The 20356-nt window shown below is 45.5% G+C and overlaps 1 protein-coding gene across 1 annotated transcript; it reads right to left on the reverse strand.

Annotated features, from left to right (window-relative positions):
• Nucleotides 1-11321: 11321 nt before the first annotated feature.
• Nucleotides 11322-12996, reverse strand: LOC142915770 (uncharacterized). Its single transcript, XM_076061448.1, has one exon. It carries the CDS (start codon nt 12989-12991, stop codon nt 11873-11875), a length of 1119 nt encoding a protein of 372 aa, XP_075917563.1. The 5' UTR covers nt 12992-12996; the 3' UTR covers nt 11322-11872.
• Nucleotides 12997-20356: the final 7360 nt, after the last annotated feature.

Below are 20356 nucleotides of genomic sequence, written 5' to 3' on the forward strand. Positions count from 1 at the left end.
TGCTGAGACTATTAAATGCATAAGCTTGAGACATCTGTTTAAACAAGGATGGCTGAAACTCAGATCTAAACCCATCGTCTCTGCCACACTCGATCATTACGTCTTCCCATCACCACCAAGCCATGTCTACTAAAATTAATTGATCAAGGACCCTCCTCTGCATATAAGCCACGTGATGCAGGTATCAGGGAACTTACCCTCATAGTCATCCAAGATCTCAGCCCACTTGATTTGTCCGTCCATGTTGTTACAAAGGAGTAGATTCTGTTTGAAGTTGGATGGTCTGGGGAGGTTGGAACAACGCTCGGATTTAGCAACAATTTGAATCACTGATCCTCTCAATTATTACATATTTGACCACTCACTGTACCAATCCAATCACTTCCCTGCCAGTTGCCTTCAAGCCCACTCACTCGCTTGTTTGCCCACTCATGCGTGTGTCCATCACTCATTCATCCACCAGCACCAACATGTTTATTCCAACTGCCCATTGCATTAAACATAATCGCCAGACTTAATTATATTTAATCTCTAATCCAGACATGCATCTAAATGTACACCCTATTTGTATTAATCGAATATATGATCAAGCCCCTCCCCCCCCCCCGCCCCCCGGTGATTTCATAAAGCAGTGCCTCATCAAAGTCACAGAAATAATGTGCCCGGAAAAAGTGCAGGATTTCAACAGCGTGAGCTTATGCAGAAATACAGTGATGCAGAGAATCGAGGACTTGTCAGCTAACTTGAAACTTCAGCTGAGAGACAAAGCTTGTGCTTTTGATTTTTACTCGATAGCATGCGATGAGAGCACATGCCACAGACACCGCGCAGCTGTTAATTTTTTTGCGGGGAGTAGATGATAATTTTTGCTGTACGGAGGAACTGCTTGATATGATGAGCCTAAAAGGCACAACGACGGGTAGAGATATTTTTGAAGCTGTGTCAGAGGCAGTTGAAAAGATGGGGCTTAAATGGGACAAGCTCTGTGGAGTAACAACGGATGGAGCTCCGGCCATGACGGGCGAGCGCAAAGGAATGGCATCGATGGTGTGCGCCAAGGTAAAAGAGAGCCTAGGTGAGGCTTTTAGGATGCACTGTATAATCCACCAAGAAGCACTGTGTGCCAAGACTGTCCAGCTGGGCGATGTGATGAACACCGTTGTAAAAAATGTCAACATAATTCGAGCTAGAGGACTGTACCACAGAGAATTTCAAGCTTTCCTATCTGATGTGGATGCTGAATACGGGGATGTACTCTACCACTATGATGTGCGCTGGCTCAGCCACGGCTCTGTGCTGCAGCGGTTTCATTCGCTGAGATCAGAAATCGACCAGTTTTTGAAAGAGAAGGGCCGACCTCTTCATGAACTGAGTGACCCTCTGTGGCTGGCAGACCTGGCATTTTTAGTTGATCTTACTCATCATTTGAATACACTGAACAAGAACCTACAAGGCAAAGAACAGCTGGTGCCACACCTGTATGCGCACATGAAAGCCTTCTGCGTAAAGCTCCGCCTGTTTGAGACACAACTACGAAGCTTTAATGCTGCACACTTCCCTGCGCTGTCTGAAATCAAGTCTGCTTTTCCAAAGGACGACCTTTCTGATAAAAAGGAGAAATGTGTCTGTGATTGTATCTCTCGTGACAGAATTCAACCAGCGTTTCCAAGATTTTTCTGTCATTGAAAAACAAATCAAGCTGTTCTCGACCCCCTTCCTGGTGGATGCAGAAGTGGAAGAGAGTCTGCAGTTAGAACTGATTGAAATGCAATGTGATGATTCTCTGAAGAGTCAACATCAGCTTCTCTCCCTCCCTGACTTCTATCAGAGTTTGGATAATGCCAAGTTTCCTCTGATGAGACGCCACACAGAAAGAATGATGAGCCTATATGCTTAGTTTTTTTCGGTAAAGTCACGTTGAAGAGAAACAACGTGACTTTACCAAAAAAACTAAGAATATGAATTACTGCAGTCACGAAAGCTTTAAATCTAAATGATGAGCCTGTTCGGCTCAACATACATATGTATGTTAAATCAGAACAAAAGCAGACTGAGAACCAGAATGACTGATAGCCATCTCTGTGAAGTCCTTCGTGTCTCAACCACCAAACTTTCTCCTGACATGTCAGCCATCCTTCAATCCAAAGGACAGCATCACTGCTCCCACTGAGTGCAATGTTCTTCACATTATAGGTGAGTTAGAAATACACACAGTATTCATGTGTCAATGTCACCTCTAGTGTGTGGCCCGGCCTTTTGTTTATTTTTCTGTATTTGGCCCTCACTAAAAAAACTTTGGACACCCCTGGTGTAGTGTATAGTAGTGTAGTGTATAGTGGAGTGTATAGTGTAGTGTATAGTGTAGTGTATAGTTTAGTATACTAGTTATCACGTGACTAGTGTAGCTAGCCAGGTGGTGACCACACTAGTGCGTGCATCTCCACTCGTCCGTGTCTGCAAGTAAGCGCTCGTGTGTGTATGTGCACCCGCGTGTTTGTTCGTGTCTGCATGTACGCACACTGTTGCACGTGGTTCGCTCGTGTGGGTGTGTAGTGGAACGCACTGCTCATGAAAACGTTGCCTCGTTACGCGGTAAATGCTGCGGCACAACAGGAGGGAACTGCAGGGATGAGGCTCTCCACTCTTGATGCCGTGAATTAAAACAGCGCCAGGGTGGAGCGTCCCGTCCCTACAGCTCGTAGCTGTGACGGAGCGAGAGTGATCAGCGGACAGCCACCATGGTTGCCAGGTAAGGGGAGACTTCACCCGGAACTCTCCTCCACACGTGTTCCCCTTGAACATTGTCGCAAGAAACATACGATCAGGAATCTTTAAAATATCCGACCTTTGTTGTTCCGCAAGAATATTAACGCTCAAACTCGCATCGAAACTCTTCATGAATTCACTTGGTCAAACAGTTCAGGTACTCGGCAAAGCATTTCACCACCTGGTATGTAACAGTTAAACAATCTACTCCAAATCAACACCGAAATGTCAAATTATCATCCACCGTTGACTTCCACATCGATGGAAGCCATTTACCATGACGTCCAAGCCATTAAACACCGGAACAACGAACGTGCCATTCAAGTACATCTTGAAACCCATTATCTGAAGTTGTTTGTATTAAACAATAACTAAATAATAGAAACACGTTTACAATATTGAGCGAAGTTATAGTCACGGACTTTTTACAACTTTAGCTCAACAGGACCACAAAAGCTCGGATGTGGTGCATAATAAATGAATCAATCTGATTGAAATCATGAACTGGCCAAACACTTTTCGATTTCAACATCACCTTATACAAGAATAACATTTTAAATATAAACGCACAACTTTATCTATCTGTGATGAGCGCTGCACTTTCCGTTGTTTTCATGCAGGGGGCGCTGCAAACCTACGCACCCCCTGCATGGACGACGGAGGCGCAGGGACAGACGTTCGATTACGTTGGAATCGATCTGCAGACGGCGGTCTTCTCGCACGGCCAGCTCCGTGTCGCCTTATCTCGATCCCGCAATCCCAAACAGGTGAAAGTCCGCATCGAACCGAACCCCCGGCAAGGCCGTCTACTTAACGACGAGAGAAAATTCACACGAAATGTCCTTTTCAATGAAGTCTTCCAGATGTAAATTGATACAAGCTTTTAATGAGGAAATAAAATCATCTAATTCAAAACACAACACAATTCAAAGATGTTTCATTTTAAAACTTCAAAACGGAGCATGGGGCACTTGCGTGAATGCGTCCTTAGTGTGCAAATGTTGTGACTTTCCTGGCCTGAAGGCCGTCAATGTGTTGGACCCTTAAATGGTGCACAGCGTCTCAACAACAGCAGTGGGGTTTGCTTCAACCGATGGTTACGAACATCCAGACGTGAATCAGCAAGGTGCATTTCTAGTCCCAGTTAGACAAAATCTACGTCAACACGTAAGACAAAACTACAATTCGTGTTGTAGAGAATGTACCTCCTCCTATACGTGTAGCTTTTAATTGGTATGCCTTGTAACTGATGAATGATCCGAGCGTGCTACCTATTTCAAAGACAATGAGTTGCTCCAGATGCTTCGTGGAACACAAAAACACCATTTCACCTGTATCACAAGAACAACGCGTCTCACCTGAGTTCTCTGTACAGGTTACTTTCAAACACACACACACACTTTGTCCTAACATCACTTATTCAATGTTTGACCCTTACAGATCAAATGTTACAAGTATGCACAAAATCAGACAAGTATACATTCTAAAATATTGAGAGGCATATTAACAAAATTGGATTACTTCAGTGAAATATACTGCATCACGTTACATCGTATTAACAAGAAGTTTTTTTAAAAAAGTTGCAGTCTTCTTCACAGTGCATGTAAAACATACTATTGTGTAATTCAAAACGAGTAGGCCATTGCATGCTGGCGTCTGAGTGAAATTGTAGCAAATTTTAAACATTACCTACAAACTACACAACTGAGATGACACATCAATCATCGCCCCCTACTGACAGGCTCTTGTCCACATGCAGGCCGGTGCAGGGCCACCACCTTGTGCCACACAGGGGCAGCTGCTACTTGGGGATGCTCTTCGAGTGTTTCAGAAGAGGTACGACACAAAACTCCGAGTTGCTGAGGCGATTAAGCAAGCACCGTGTAAAATCAATTATGATAACATAGTGAATGCTTGGGAGCTTATTGGCTCTTGCTCCTGGTTAGAGATCTACCCAACCCACAGGCCCACAAAGTGTTCAACTTCACATTCTTGTCATTAAAGGCCTGTGACAAAGGTGCATCTATTGTAGCGACATCGTCTCTGGCTTACACATCTACCGGGTCTCCACTTGACTTTGGATTGTCTCGGAGGAAGTCCACCCACACCTCCACTTCCACAAACTGCTGGGAGTTGCCTCGCTCTGCCTCACAGTCAGAATTCTCCTCCTGCTTCACGTTGCCTCCATTGATGTGAAGGTCCCATTTTGGAATTTAATCTTCATCTTCACATTTCACCTTCACTTCTTCCCTCTTCACCATCACCTCTTCATATTTCACCTCGATACCTTTAAGAGTGTCCAAGCTGGGATTTTTGTCCGGTTCTTGTTTCATGAGCGATGGGCTTATTGTGGCACTTTGACTTTCACAAGCTGATTTCAGATTCCACTCCTTGCAGATCTTCTGATGCTTCCGTGTTCTCTGGTGTGATGACTGTGCAAACATCATCCCACACAGAGTGTACCTCAAGGGTTTCTCTCCTGTGTGTTCTCTGGTGTACTTGAAGATTTGATGAATGTGCAAATGCCTTCCCGCACACACTGCACTTGAAGGGTTTCTCTCCCGTGTGTACTCTGGTGTTTTTTAAGAGCAGATGAATGTGAAAATGCCTTCCTACAAACACTGCACTTGAAGGGGTTCTCTCCCGTGTATGTTCTCTGGTGTGATTTAAGACCAGATGACTGTGAAAATGCCTTCCCACACACACTGCACTTGAAGGGTGTCTCTCCCGTGTGTGTTTTCTGGTGTGTTTTAAGAGCGGATGACTGTGAAAATGTCTTCCCACACACACTGCACTTGAAGGGTTTCTCTCCCGTGTGTGTTGTCTGGTGTTTTTTAAGAGCAGATGACCGTGAAAATGTCTTCCCACAAACACTGCACTTGAAGGGTTTCTCTCCCGTGTGTTCTCTGGTGTTTTATTAGATGAATCTGAAAATGCCTTCCCATACACACTGCACTTGAAGGGTTTCTCTCCCGTGTGTGTTCTCTGGTGTTTTTTAAGAGTAGATGAATCTGAAAATGTCTTCCCACACACACTGCACCTGAAGGGTTTCTCTCCCGTGTGTGTTCTCTGGTGTTTTTTAAGAGCAGATGAATCAGAAAATGTCTTCCCACACACACTGCACAAGAAGGGTTTCTCTCCCGTGTGTGTTCTCTGGTGTGTTTTAAGAGCAGATGACCATGAAAATGTCTTCCCACACACACTGCACCTGAAGGGTTTCTCTCCCGTGTGTGTTCTCTGGTGTCTTTGAAGATGAGATGAATCTGAAAATGCCTTCCCACACACACTGCACTTGAAGGGTTTCTCTCCTGTGTGTGTTCTCTGGTGTGTTTAAGAGCAAATTAATCTGAAAATGCCTTCCCACACACACTGCACTTGAAGGGTTTCTCTCCCGTGTGTGTTCTCTGGTGTCTTTGAAGATGAGATGAATCTGAAAATGCCTTCCCACACACACTGCACTTGAAGGGTTTCTCTCCCGTGTGTGTTCTCTGGTGTGTTTTAAGAGCAAATGAATCTGAAAATGCCTTCCCACACACACTGCACTTGAAGGGTTTCTCTCCCGTGTGTGTTCTCTGGTGTTTTTTAAGAGTAGATGAATCTGAAAATGCCTTCCCACACACACTGCACTTGAAAGGTTTCTCTCCCGTGTGTGTTCTCTGGTGTGTTTTAAAAGCAGATGAATCTGAAAATGTCTTCCCACACACACTGCACTTGAAGGGTTTCTCTCCCGTGTGTGTTCTCTGATGAATTTTAAGAGCAGATGACTGTGAAAATGCCTTCCCACACACAGTGCACTTGAAGGGTTTCTCTCCCGTGTGTGTTCTCTGGTGTTTTTTAAGAGTCGATGAATCTGAAAATGCCTTCCCACACACACTGCACTTGAAGGGTTTCTCTCCCGTGTGTGTTCTCTGGTGTGTTTAAGAGCAAATGAATCTGAAAATGCCTTCCCACACACACTGCACTTGAAGGGTTTCTCTCCCGTGTGTGTTCTCTGGTGTCTTTGAAGATGAGATGAATCTGAAAATGCCTTCCCACACACACTGCACTTGAAGGGTTTCTCTCCCGTGTGTGTTCTCTGGTGTGTTTTAAGAGCAAATGAATCTGAAAATGCCTTCCCACACACACTGCACTTGAAGGGTTTCTCTCCCGTGTGTGTTCTCTGGTGTTTTTTAAGAGTAGATGAATCTGAAAATGCCTTCCCACACACACTGCACTTGAAAGGTTTCTCTCCCGTGTGTGTTCTCTGGTGTGTTTTAAAAGCAGATGAATCTGAAAATGTCTTCCCACACACACTGCACTTGAAGGGTTTCTCTCCCGTGTGTGTTCTCTGGTGAATTTTAAGAGCAGATGACTGTGAAAATGCCTTCCCACACACAGTGCACTTGAAGGGTTTCTCTCCCATGTGTGTTCTCTGGTGTTTTTAAGAGTCGATGAATCTGAAAATGCCTTGTCACACACAGTGCACTTGAAGGGTTTCTCTCCTGTGCGAGTTCCCTGGTGCTGTGTCAAATTTCCAGTCCAATCAGTGCTGTATGCAGGCTGGTCGCATTGTTGACTTGTCGTCCCGGCTTGCTGTGCTGAGTGCATTTGCTCCATCAGACCAGCGTGAGCTGCAGACAGAAAATAAGAATATCCACACCATCGACACGTCAGTATCGAGCCATGGAGGAATGAATATATACAGTCACACGTGACTTACACGTCTATATTCATTCATGTATTCATGACTAGCTGTACTACCCGGCTTCGACCGGGACTTGGATCCACCACGTTCGGCCGCCTTTGTCTCCCCAGTGGCGATGTTCATACCACAGCAGTTACTCGTTTTAGGCTGAGTCGACCTACGGGAGACCCAGAAGCGGTTGAAATAACTGTCGCCGGTGGTGGCCGTGAGCGAGAATCGAACTCGGGTCGCCGGGTTCGTAGCGTAGCGTAGCGCTAACCGCTACACGATAATGCGTTACGCTTCCACACACACACAGACACACACACAGACACACACAGATACACACACACACACAGACACACACACAGACACACACAGACACACAGACAACGCTAACCGCTACACTACAATGCGTGACGCTTCCACGTGCGCGGGTCACGTGACAGATTTGACGTCACAGCTCACTTGCCGTGCAAAAAATCTATACATTATTGAGCTCCCCCCCCGCTAAAACAACACAAAAGTGTATTTGTATAATGTTTGCACGGTGTACAGTCTGGAAAGTACCCACATGGCAAATTTCCAGTTTGTTGCATGTCGGGAAGTACGCTAAACATTTTGAACAGACAACACACACAATCACAACTTTGCCTTTTATATATATTTGGAGATGCAGTGAAAAACTTTCCCAAATTCATCACGCGGTTTCAGTTTTTTGATTTTCAGTTTGATTTATTTTGGTTATAGTCCCGTGAGCCATTCGGCTCTTGAATCGGGTGCAACCACAACAAGCAACAAAACAAAAACACGACCAAGAAAAACATCTTACAGTGACTATGTGTGACTGTGCAAACAGCACTGTCATGGCACGCAATGAGAGGGCAAATGTCATAAATATTCCTGTAAGCCCTCGCATCTTCAACATTAATGTTGCCATAGAAACGTTGTGGGGTGTTTTGCTTCATTGTAAAAAAGATATTATCTGTTATTTTAATTTTATTTTCTATCTACGTGACTTTACCGAAAGAACCAAGAATATTAATTCCTGCAGTCACCAAAGTTTTAAGTCAAAAATTCACACACGTTGACAAAGCCTCACCTTGTGTTGTTGTGGGCAGGTCGCTTCTGATAACAAGAGCGGTATAGCAGCTCAAGCGGGCTTGGCCTGCTAACAAAAGAAAATGAAAACTGCGTGAATATTTACAATAAAACAAAGTTACAAAGTGGCGAGCCGGGTGAAGACAAATTAAATTTAAGCGAGATAATTAAAGTGAATGCAATCAGGCGAGGGCAGGAGGCAAGGCCCCGCGTGGCTAGGCCCCGCGTTGTAAAGTTCCAACCTGGACATCGATTCCCATGCTCGCTGCTACTCAACTGACATCCCTACGAGAGAGAGAGGCTCTACCTTGGTAAACAACAACTACCACCACCACCAACACGATAATAATTTCTCAACTCGGATTTCAGTGCAAGAGCGAAGCGATCGCTTCCTGTTACTTCGTGACGTCACGCGGCAGCTGCAGGTGACATGACGTCACGTCCGGGGTACAAGACACTCCTCTCCCACGAGCGGCTCCGTAACTGAATAAATTATGTTAATGAGCCCGGGCCATATGTCGAGAGATGGGGGCGTGGCTGCTGAACCCGTCCCAATAAACTCGCGACGGCTTTCACGAAAACATGTTAATGAGCCACCAGTCACTGGGCGTAGCTTTGCCCAAATAAGGATTGTACCAGAACAGATATCGGCAGTAACCAACCAGAGGTGACGTCACGCTCAAGGGCGCGGTGGACGGGGGTGGGGTGAATACCTTGGTGACATGACGTCACTAGCGAGGCACACCTCCCCCTGGCGTTTCACAGCGATGAGGTCATGCTGAGTGGTGACGTCACAGAGCGGGAATGGAGTTTAAGTTGATTTAGATTCATTTTCCATTGCTCCATCTCTTGAACAGAGACCCCTTGCGTGCGTGAGCTCAGCAACTACAACGTGGACATTACTGTGTGTACACACTGTTTCTGTGTGTACACACTGTTTCTGTGTGTACACTATGTGTATACACTGAGTGTGTGTACACTATGTGTATACACACTGTGTGTATACACTGTGTGTGTGTACTCTGTGTGTGTACACTGTGTGTATACACTGTGTCTACATTGTGTGTGTGTACACTGTGTGTGTACACTGTGTGTGTGTACACTGTGTGTGTGTACACACTGTGCCTGTATCTCTGTGTGTGCCTGAGTCTGTGTGTGTGCCTGTGTGTGACACCTGATGATTGCTTGTGTTGCAGTCGAAACGTCGTGAGAATTTAATTGTTTTATATTTTTGTTATTTTGTTTCCCTTCTACATGACTTTACCGAAAGAACCAAGAATAAATATCAGCTCTATGTTTTCAAGTAAATACAATTTGGGTAGTGAATAAATTATAGTCTAAAGAAGCTACACATGACGAATTGTAGGCAATTATAGTTATAATCAGACTTTTTTAAACAATCACGTGGTCCCTGTAGTCGCCGTTAGAGACGCAAAATCTGCTTGAAAACAGTTCAACATATATGAATACATTGATTCGAATAAGCAGAGTTAATTTCCTATTCATGGCATGCCAGCTATGTTTCAGTTTTCGATATCAACATCACCTTATAAAAGAATAACATTTAAAAAATAAGTGCACAACTTTATCCGTGATTAACGCTGCACTTTCTGTCGTATTCCTGCAGGGGGCGGTGTAAACCTACACCCGCCCCCTGCATGCGAACGACGGACGCGCAGGGACAGACGTTCGATTACGTTGGAATCGATCTGCAGACGGCCAGCAGCTCCGTGTTGCCTTATCTCGATCCCGCAATCCCCTACCAGGTGAAAGTCCGCATCGAACCGAACCCCCGGCAAGGCCGTCTACTTAACGACGAGAGAAAATTCACACGAAATGTCCTTTTCAACGAAGTCTTCCAGATGTAAAATGACCTTTTAATGAAGAAATAATGTAAATCAAAACACAACACGATTCAAAGATGTTTCATTTTAAAACTTCAAAACGGAGCATGGGGTACTTGCGTGAATGCGTCCTTCGTGTACAAATGTTGTGACTTTCCTGGCCTGAAGGCCGTCAATGTGTTGGACCCTTATTGGTGCCCAGCATCTCAACAGCAGTGGGGTGTGCTTCAACCGATAGGTACGAACATCCAGACGTCAATCAGCAAGGAGCACTTCCAGTCCCAGTTAGACAAAATCTACGTCAACACGTAAGACAAAACTACAATTCGTGTTGTAGAGAATGTACCTCCTCCTATACGTGTAACTTTCAAGTGGTATGCCTTGTAACTGATGAATGATCCAAGCGTGCTCCCTATTTCAAAGACAATGAGTTGTTCCAGAGGCAGACGCTTCGTGAAACACAAAACTACCCTTTGACCTGCATCACAAGAACAACGGGTCTCACCCGAGTTCTATGTACAGGTTACTTTCAAACGCACACACACGTTGTCCTAACATCACTTATTCAATGTTTGACCCTCAGACAAAATGTGACATGCACGCGCACAATCAGACAAGTATTCATTCTAAATAATTGACGGGCATATTAACAACATTGAATTACTGCAGCGAAATTGACTGCATCACGTTACATCGTATTAACAAGAAGCTATTTTAAAAATACGCACCGTCTGCTTAACAGTGTATGTACACCGTACTATTGTTGCGTCATTCAAAACGAGTAGGCCGTTGCATGCTGGCGTCTGGGTCAAAATGTAGCAAATTCTAAACATTACGCTACAAATAATAGATCACGGCACTTCGATGGCAACACAAGCAATCGTCATCAGGTGGGACAAGCACAGCAGCAATAAGAAACTGCTGGAGTAGGCGCCTACTACTTCAGCAGTTTCTCTTGCTGTGGTTGTCCCACCTGATGACGATTGCTTGTGTTGTGATCTAAACGCCGTGATCTGTTGTTTCTACCCACGTGGTGACTTCACTGAAAGAACTCAAGAGTGTGGATTCCTGCAGTCACGAAAGTTTTGAATCAAGATTACCTACAAACTACACAACTGAGATGACGCATCAATCATCCCCCCCTACTGACAGGCTCTTGTCCACATGCAGGCCGGTGCAGGGCCACCACCTTGTGCCACACAGGGGCAGCTGCTACTTGGGGATGCTCTTCGAGTGCTTCAGACGAGGTACAAAACTCCGAGTTGCTGAGGCGGTTAAGCAAGCACCGTGTAAATGCAATTATTATGATAAAATAGTGAATGCTTGGGGGCTTATTGTCTCTCGTTCCTGGTGAGAGATTGACCCAACCCACAGGTCCACAAAGACTGGCTGCTCTTACTCTGCAGGATGAACCTAGGAGCTGAGTGTTCAACTTCACATTCTTGTCATTAAAGGCCTGTGACAAAGGTGCATCTATTGTAGCGACATTGTCTCTGGCTTACACATCTACCGGGTCTCCACTTGACTTTGTATTGTCTAGGAAGTCCACCCACACCTCCACTTCCACAAACTGCTGGGAGTTGCCTCGCTCTGCCTCACAGTCAGAATTGTCCTCCTGCTTCACGTTGCCTCCATCGATGTGAAGGTCCCATTTTGGAGTTTCATCTTCATCTTCACATTTCACCTTCACTTCTTCACTCTTCACCATCACCTCTTCCCTCTTCACCATCACTTCTTCCCTCTTCACCATCACTTCTTCCCTCTTCACCATCACCTCTTCATATTTCACCTCGATACCTTTAAAAGTGTCCAAGCTGGGATTTTCTTCCGGTTCTTGTTTCAAGAGGGATGGGCTTATTTTGGCACTTTGACTTTCACAAGCTGATTTCAGACTCCACTCCTTGTGGATCTTCTGATGCTTCTGTGTTTTCCGGTGTTCTATAAGATGTGATTGCTGTGCAAACGCCTTCCCGCACGGAGTGCACCTGAAGGGTTTCTCTCCCGTGTGTGTTCTCTGGTGTATTACAAGAGTAGATGAAAGTGTAAACGCCTTCCCACACAGAGTACACTTGAAGGGTTTCTCTCCCGTGTGTGTTCTCTGGTGTGCTACAAGAGCAGATGACTGCGCAAATGCCTTCCCACACACACTGCACTTGAAGGGTTTCTCTCCCGTGTGTGTTCTCTGGTGATCTACAAGAGCAGATGACCGTGTAAATGCCTTCCCACACACACTGCACTTGAAGGGTTTCTCTCCTGTGTGTGTTCTCTGGTGTGTTACAAGAGCAGATGACTGTGAAAATGCCTTCACACACACACTGCACTTGAAGGGTTTCTCTCCCGTGTGAGTTCTCTGGTGTTCTACAAGAGCAGATGACTGTGAAAATGCCTTCACACACACACTGCACTTGAAAGGTTTCTCTCCCGTGTGTGTTCTCTGGTGTATTTTAAGAGCAGATGGCCATGCAAAAGCCTTCCCACACACACTGCATTTGAAGGGTTTCTCTCCTGTGCGAGTTCTCTGGTGCCGTGTCAAATTTCCAGTCCGATCCGTGCTGTATGCACGCTGGTCGCATTGTTGACTTGTCGTACCGAGCTGTGCCGACTGCCTTTGCTCCATCAGACCAGCGTCAGCTGCAGACAGAAAAAAATAATATCCACACCATCTACACGTCAGTATCGATGCACAGAGGAATGCATATATAGTCACATGTGACTTACACGTCTATACTTATTCATATATTCAGGATGTAGTAAAAAAGTGTCCCAAATTCATCACAGGGCTGTTATGGCACACAATGAGAGGGCAAATGGTTACACACATGCCTGGAAGCCCTCGTATCTTCAAGATGAATGTTAACCCAAAACTCCGAGCACACAATTTCGGCTGTCTGGCTACAAAAGGAATATTTATGAGAGCTAAATTCAGCTGACATAGCAAAGGGTGTTGAAAACAATACTATTTGTGTTATGCAGAAATTCATAAATTAATGTTCAATCGCAACTTAGAGGTGTGAATCCAGGCTCAGATGTCCTTAAATGCTGGGATGAACAGTTCCGACTTCAGTTGCATGTGTGTGCTGTGTTAACTTCCTGTTTCCATTCATATAAAGAGTTCCAGAGGAAAACAAAAGTAAACTATTGTTACGCTATAACCTCCGTGTTCAACAGAGTTAATAGACGTTACTGCAAACACAAACTGTACACTGTCACTGGGTAAACAGGCGGTGGCGTGTCTAGAATCACGCCTGGCCACCTTCATCTGCTTGGCATGAATACTTCCTCGCTCCACCAAGTAATTAATTGAGGATCAACGAACATATTCGAGGCTAACTGGAGTTTGCCTGTCTCTCTCCGTGGTGAGATGTTAACTACCTCACCTGGTGTACAGGAAGTCGTGGGTTCGATCCCGACCCTGACGCCTGCTGTATATTTGGAGTTTGCGCGTCTCTCCGCTGAGCGTCTTTGACCGATAGACATTGACACACGTATTCTTGTTGATTTCGGTAAAGTTACGTAGATAGAAAATAACAATAACAGATAATACAATTACATTAAATAAAGACCACTTGTGTTGCGATCAAAACGACGCGAGTTGTTTTTCTTTATTTGAAGTTATTCATTTATTTCATTGTTATTTTTATTCAATTTTCTATCTACATGACTTTACCGAAAGAACCAAGAATATTAATTCCTGCAGTCACCAAAGTTTTAAGTCAAAACATTCACACACGTTGACAAAGCCCCACCTTGTGTTGTTGTGGGCAGGTCGCTTCTGATAACAAGAGCGCTATAGCAGCTCAGGCGGGCTTGGCCTGCTAACAAAAAAAACTGCGTGAATATTGACAATAAAACAAAGTTACAAAGTGGCGAGCCGGGTGAAGACAAATTAAACTTAAGTGAGATCATTAAAGTGAACGCAATCAGGCGAGGGCAGGAGGCAAGGCCCCGCGTGGCTAGGCCCCGCGCTGTAAAGTTCCAACCTGGACATCCATTCCCATGCTCGCTGCTACTCAACTGACATCCCTACGAGAGAGAGAGCGAGGCTCTACCTTGGTAAACAACAACAACAACCACCACCACAACCACCACCACCACAATCGCAATGAGAATTTCTCACCTCGGATTCCAGTGCAGGAAGCGATAGCTTCCTGTTACCTAGTGACGTCACGCGGCAGCAGGCGTCGTGACGTCACTTCCGGGGTACGAGACACGCTCCTCCCACAATGAGCGGCTCCGTAAATAAATAAATAAGAGGTTGAATAAATTATGTTAATGTTGCGCCCAAATGTCGTGAGTGCTGAACCCGTCGCAATAAACTCGCGACGGCTTTACCGGATACATCATGTTAATCAGCCGCCAGTCACTGGGCGTAGCTTTGCCCAAATAAGGATTGCCACTGGAACGATATCGGCAGTGACCCAAGCGGAGGTGACGTCATGTTCAAGAGCGCGGTGGACGGGGGAGGGGTGAATAATTTGGTGACATGACGTCACTCGCAAGGTACACCTCCCCCTGGCGTTTCACGCAGGGTGGTGACGTCACAGAGTTGGAGTTTAAGTTAATTTAGATTCATTTTCCATTGCTCCCTCCCTTTGGTGTGTGAGCTCAGCTACAACAACGTGGACATTATTGTGTATACACTGTGTGTACACTGTGTGTGTGCACTGTGTATGTACACTGTGTGTATACACTGTGTGTCACTGTGTGTCGCTGTGTCACTGTATCACTGTGTGTGAGTACACTGTGTGTGTGTACACTGTGTGTGTACACTGTGTGTGTGTACACAATGTGTGTATGTACACTGTGTGTGTACACTGTGTGTGTGTACACAATGTGTGTATGTACACTGTGTGTGTGTACACTGTGTGTACACAATGTGTTTGTACACTGTATGTGTACACAATGTGTGTGTACACTGTGTGTGTACACTGTGTGTACACTGTTTGTGTCCGCATTGAACCGAACCCCCGGCAAGGCCATCTACTTAATGACGAGAGAAAATTCACACGAAATGTCCTTTTCAATGAAGTCTTCCACATGTAAATTGATACAAGCTTTTAATGAGGAAATAAAATCATCTAAGTCAAAACACAACACAATTAAAAGATGTTTCATTTTAAAACTTCAAAACGGAGCATGGGGTACTTGCGTGAATGCGTCCTTCGTGTGCAAATGTTGTGACTTTCCTGGCCTGAAGGCCGTCAATTTGTTGAACCCTTATTGGTGCACAGCGTCTCAACAACAGCAGTGGGGTTTGCTTCAACCGATAGGTAACGAACATCCAAACGTGAATCAGCAAGGATGATTTCTAGTCCCAGTTAGACAAACTCTACGTCAACACGTAAGACAAAACTACAATTCGTGTTGTAGAGAATGTAACTCCTCCTATACGTGTAACTTTCAAGTGGTATGCCATGTAACTGATGAATGATCCGAGCGTGCTCCCTATTTCAAAGACAATGAGTTGCTCCAGAGGCAGACGCTTCGGGAAACACAAAAGTACCCTTTGACCTGTATCACAAGAACAACGGGTCTCACCCGAGTTCTCTGTACAGGTTACTTCCAAACACACACACGCACTTTGTCCTAACATCACTTATTCAATGTGTGACCCTCAGACAAAATGTTACATGCACGCGCACAATCAGACGCGGTATTCATTCTAAATTATTGACGGGCATATTAACATTGAATTACTGCAGCGAAATTGACTGCATCACGTTACATCGTATTAACAAGAAGTTATTTTACAAATACGCACCGTCTGCTTAACCGTGTATGTAAAACGTACTATTGTTGCGTCATTCAAAACGAGTAGGCCGTTGCATGCTGGCGTCTGGGTCAAAATGTAGCAAATTCTAAACATCACGCTACAAATAATAGATCACGGCGTTTCGATGGCAACACAAGCAATCGTCATCAGGTGGGACAAGCACAGCAGCAATAAGAACAAACTGCTGGAGTAGGCGCCTACTACTTCAGCAGTTTCTCTTGCTGTGGTTGTCCCACCTGATGACGATTGCTTGTGTTGTGATCTAAACGCCGTGATCTGTTATGTTTCTACCCAAGTGGTGACTTTACCGAAAGAACTCAAGAGTGTGGATTCCTGCAGTCACGAAAGCTTCGAATCAAGATTGCCTACAAACGACACAACTGAGATGACGCATCAATCATCGCCCCCTACTGACAGGCTCTTGTTCACATGCAGGCCGGTGCCACCACCTTGTGCCAAACAGGGGCAGCTGCTACTTGGGGATGCTCTTCGAGTGCTTCAGACGAGACACAAAACTCCGAGTTGCCGAGGAGATAAAGCAAGCACTGTGTAAATGCAATTATAATAAAATAGTGAATGCTTGGGAGCTTATTGTCTCTCGCTCCTGGTTAGAGATCTACCCAACCAACAGGTCCACAAAGACTGGCCGTTCTTACTCTGCAGGATGAACCTAAGAGCTGAGTGTCCAACTTCACATTCTTGTCATTAAAGGCCTGTGACAAAGGTGCATCTATTGGAGCGACATCGTCTCTGGCTTACACATCTACCGGGTCTCCACTTGACTTTGTATTGTCTAGGAAGTCCACCCACACCTCCACTTCCACAAACTGCTGGGAGTTGCCTCGCTCTGCCTCACAGTCAGAATTCTCCTCCTGCTTCACGATGTGAAGGTCCCATTTTGGAGTTAAATCTTCACATTTTACCTTCACTTCTTCGCTCTTCACCATCACCTCTTCACATTTCACCTTCACCTCTTCACATTTCACCTCGATACCTTTAAAAGTGTCCAAGCTGGGATTTTCTCCCGGTTCGTGTTTAATGAGGGATGGGCTCATTGCGGCACTTTGACTTTCACAAGCTGATTTCAGACTGCACTCCTTGTGGATCTTCTGATACTTCTGTGTTCTCTGGTGTACTTGAAGAGTTGATGAACGTGCAAACGACTTCCCGCACAGAGTGCACCTGAAGGGTTTCTCTCCCGTGTGTGTTCTCTGGTGTGTTTTAAGAGTAGATGACTGTGAAAATGTCTTCCCACACACAGTGCACTTGAAGGGTTTCTCTTCCGTGTGCGTTCTCTGGTGTTTTTTAAGAGTAGATGAATCTGAAAATGTCTTCCCACACACACTGCACCTGAAGGGGTTCTCTCCCGTGTGTGTTCTCTGGTGTTTTTTAAGAGTAGATGACTGTGAAAATGTCTTCCCACACACAGTGCACTTGAAGGGTTTCTCTCCCGTGTGTGTTCTCTGGTGTTTTTTAAGAGTAGATGAATCTGAAAATGTCTTCCCACACACACTGCACCTGAAGGGTTTCTCTCCCGTGTGTGTTCTCTGGTGTGTTTTAAGAGCAAATGACTGTGAAAATGTCTTCCCACACACACTGCACCTGAAGGGTTTCTCTCCCGTGTGTGTTCTCTGGTGTTTTTTAAGAGTAGATGAATCTGAAAATGTCTTCCCACACACACTGCACCTGAAGGGTTTCTCTCCGGTGTGTGTTCTCTGGTGTGTTTTAAGAGCAGATGACTGTGAAAATGTCTTCCCACACACACTGCACCTGAAGGGTTTCTCTCCCGTGTGTGTTCTCTGGTGTATTTTAAGAGCAGATGACTGTGAAAATGTCTTCCCAAACACACTGCCCTTAAAGGGTTTCTCTCCTGTGTGTGTTGTCTGGTGGGTCTCAAGAACTGATGACCATGCAAATGCCTTGTCACACACAGTGCACTTGAAGGGTTTCTCTTCTGTGCGAGTTCTCTGGTGCTGTGTCAAATTTCCAGTCCGATCCGTGCTGTATGCACGCTGGTCACATTGTTGACTTGTCGTACCGAGCAGCTGCGCTGACTGCCTTTGCTCCATCAGACCAGCGTCAGCTGCAGACAGAAAATAAGAATATCCACACCATCTACACGTCAGTAACGAGCCATGGAGGAATGAATATATACAGTCACACGTGACTTGCGCGTCTATATTCATTCACGTATTCACGACTAGCTGTACTACCCGGCTTCGCCCGGGACTTGGATCCACCACGTCCGGCCGCCTTTGTCTCCCCAGTGGCAATGTTCCCACCACAACAGTTACTCGTTTGAGGCTGAGTCGACCTAGGAGAGGCCCAGAAGCGGTTCAAATAATCGTCGCCGGTGGTGGCCGTGAGCGGGAATCGAACTCGGGTCACCGGGTTCGCAGCGCGGCGTAGCGCTAACCGCTACACTATCGCTCCCCACAACACACAAAAAAACACACAGACACACACAGACACACACACAGATACACACACAGACAACGCTAACCGCTACACTACAATGAGTGACGCTTCCACATGCGCGGGTCACGTGACAGAATTGACGTCACAGCTCACTTGCCGTGCAAAAAATCTATACATTATTGAGCTCCCCCCCCAAAAAACACAAAAGTGTATTTGTATAATGTTTGCACGGTGTACAGTCTGGAAAGTACCCACATGGCAAATTTCCAGTTTGTTGCATGTCGGGAAGTAGGCTAAACATTTTGAACAGACAACACACACAATCACAACTTTGCATATTTTTATATATATGGAGATAAACAGTAAGAGCCAATTTGTTAATCCATTGCCGGACGAGGGTCTCCCCACGCCGCCCCGGGTCGTGATTTGACCATACTTCACCACGCTCGTCCGTGTGGCGGCTTGGTGGAGGAGGGTAGCGCAGACGTGGGAGCGTAGTGACATTGTACTCTACAATGGATGTTGCCCCCACCGCTCCTATGCCGCTCACCAACGTTGCACAGTCCCGCAGCCGCCTGAAACAACAACAAAGTCCCATCACAAGGGAGAAACACACAAATAGAGATTCACTTCGAGTACACTCACCACCACGTAGCTGTCAACCCACTATCAATCAGTGCCCCTACCTTATTACAGATCAATTCAGACCATATCGGCCACCACGTGTCTTTATAAATATCAACGTTCGTCCTACGAAGTCCCATCACAATGTAGAAACACAAATAGACAATATTGTTACCAAAGCATGTTTTTTTGCCCGTATTGAAACGGCTGTACCCCGTATGGGCGTGAAAACTCAATGTCTCTGTACAAGAATACGGGGTAAACCGTACGGGTTATGACAGCTGTGATGCATCAAAAGATAACTTGACCCGTGGTTGTGTTACCTCGTTTAACCAAAGGCTTCAAACTCGCGTGGAACAGCCCGAAACCCAAAGCATGAGGACAAATACAAAGACGGGTATATCACGAGAGAAAAAAACCCCTACATATTTACCAATAACACTGCCCTTAAAAGTAAATTCTGTGGTGCATAATCGGGCAATGGGCCTTTTTCATAACGCCTTTGTTACTGACGATTGTATTTCAGCCTTTCTTCTTACGACTGCTGCCTGTGTATCTTACTGTGAAAACAGTTCCACAAAGCATGTATAAATGTTTATTTTCTTTGTGACAGACTAGGCCCGAGACGCCAGGGAGGGCCTGAATGGCCTGGATTGCCTACCGAGGAGACGCCTTCCCCGGCGGGGAGCAACCACAGCCTGCGGTGTCACCGCCGCAACGGGGGTCACACAACACCGGATTTTTTTTGTGGTCAAAATTTTAAAACCAAAACACCCACTTACCAGTTCGCGTGAGTTCAATGCTGCTCAGAGTTTTAAGGGGCGAGAGGAATTGTTCGTGCAAGTTTAGGGGTGGGTGGGTGGGGGTGGGAAGTCGTTATGTTCCGAACAGTTTAGAAGCGTCCTGGGAGCCGCGCTAGAGGCGTCAGCCATTGGCACTTGGGAGCTACCACTCCCAGCCAAGGGTTGACGCTCAAACTATCAATCTTATACTTTCACTTCCATCACATAATTTGAATCGTATTTACTCAAACAATATATGCTGAATGATCTACTGTGATAGTCACGGTCGCTCCGTTATTGTATTGCTGTTGTAGATGTATATATTTATATATTTAAAAAAAAATATTACCGGGTCTGCGACCCCCCCCCCCCCTATTTAAAGCGG

The sequence above is a fragment of the Petromyzon marinus genome, unplaced genomic scaffold, assembly GCF_048934315.1.
Source record: "Petromyzon marinus isolate PM22_M1 ecotype Great Lakes invasive population unplaced genomic scaffold, UKy_Petmar_22M1.pri1.0 PM_G_Scaffold_35, whole genome shotgun sequence".
NCBI classification, from domain to species: domain Eukaryota; kingdom Metazoa; phylum Chordata; class Hyperoartia; order Petromyzontiformes; family Petromyzontidae; genus Petromyzon; species Petromyzon marinus.

Excerpts from the sequence above, each read along its gene's own strand:
- LOC142915770 (XM_076061448.1), bottom strand. The coding sequence starts at position 12,991 with ATGGAGCAAAGGCAGTCGGCACAGCTCGGTACGACAAGTCAACAATGC.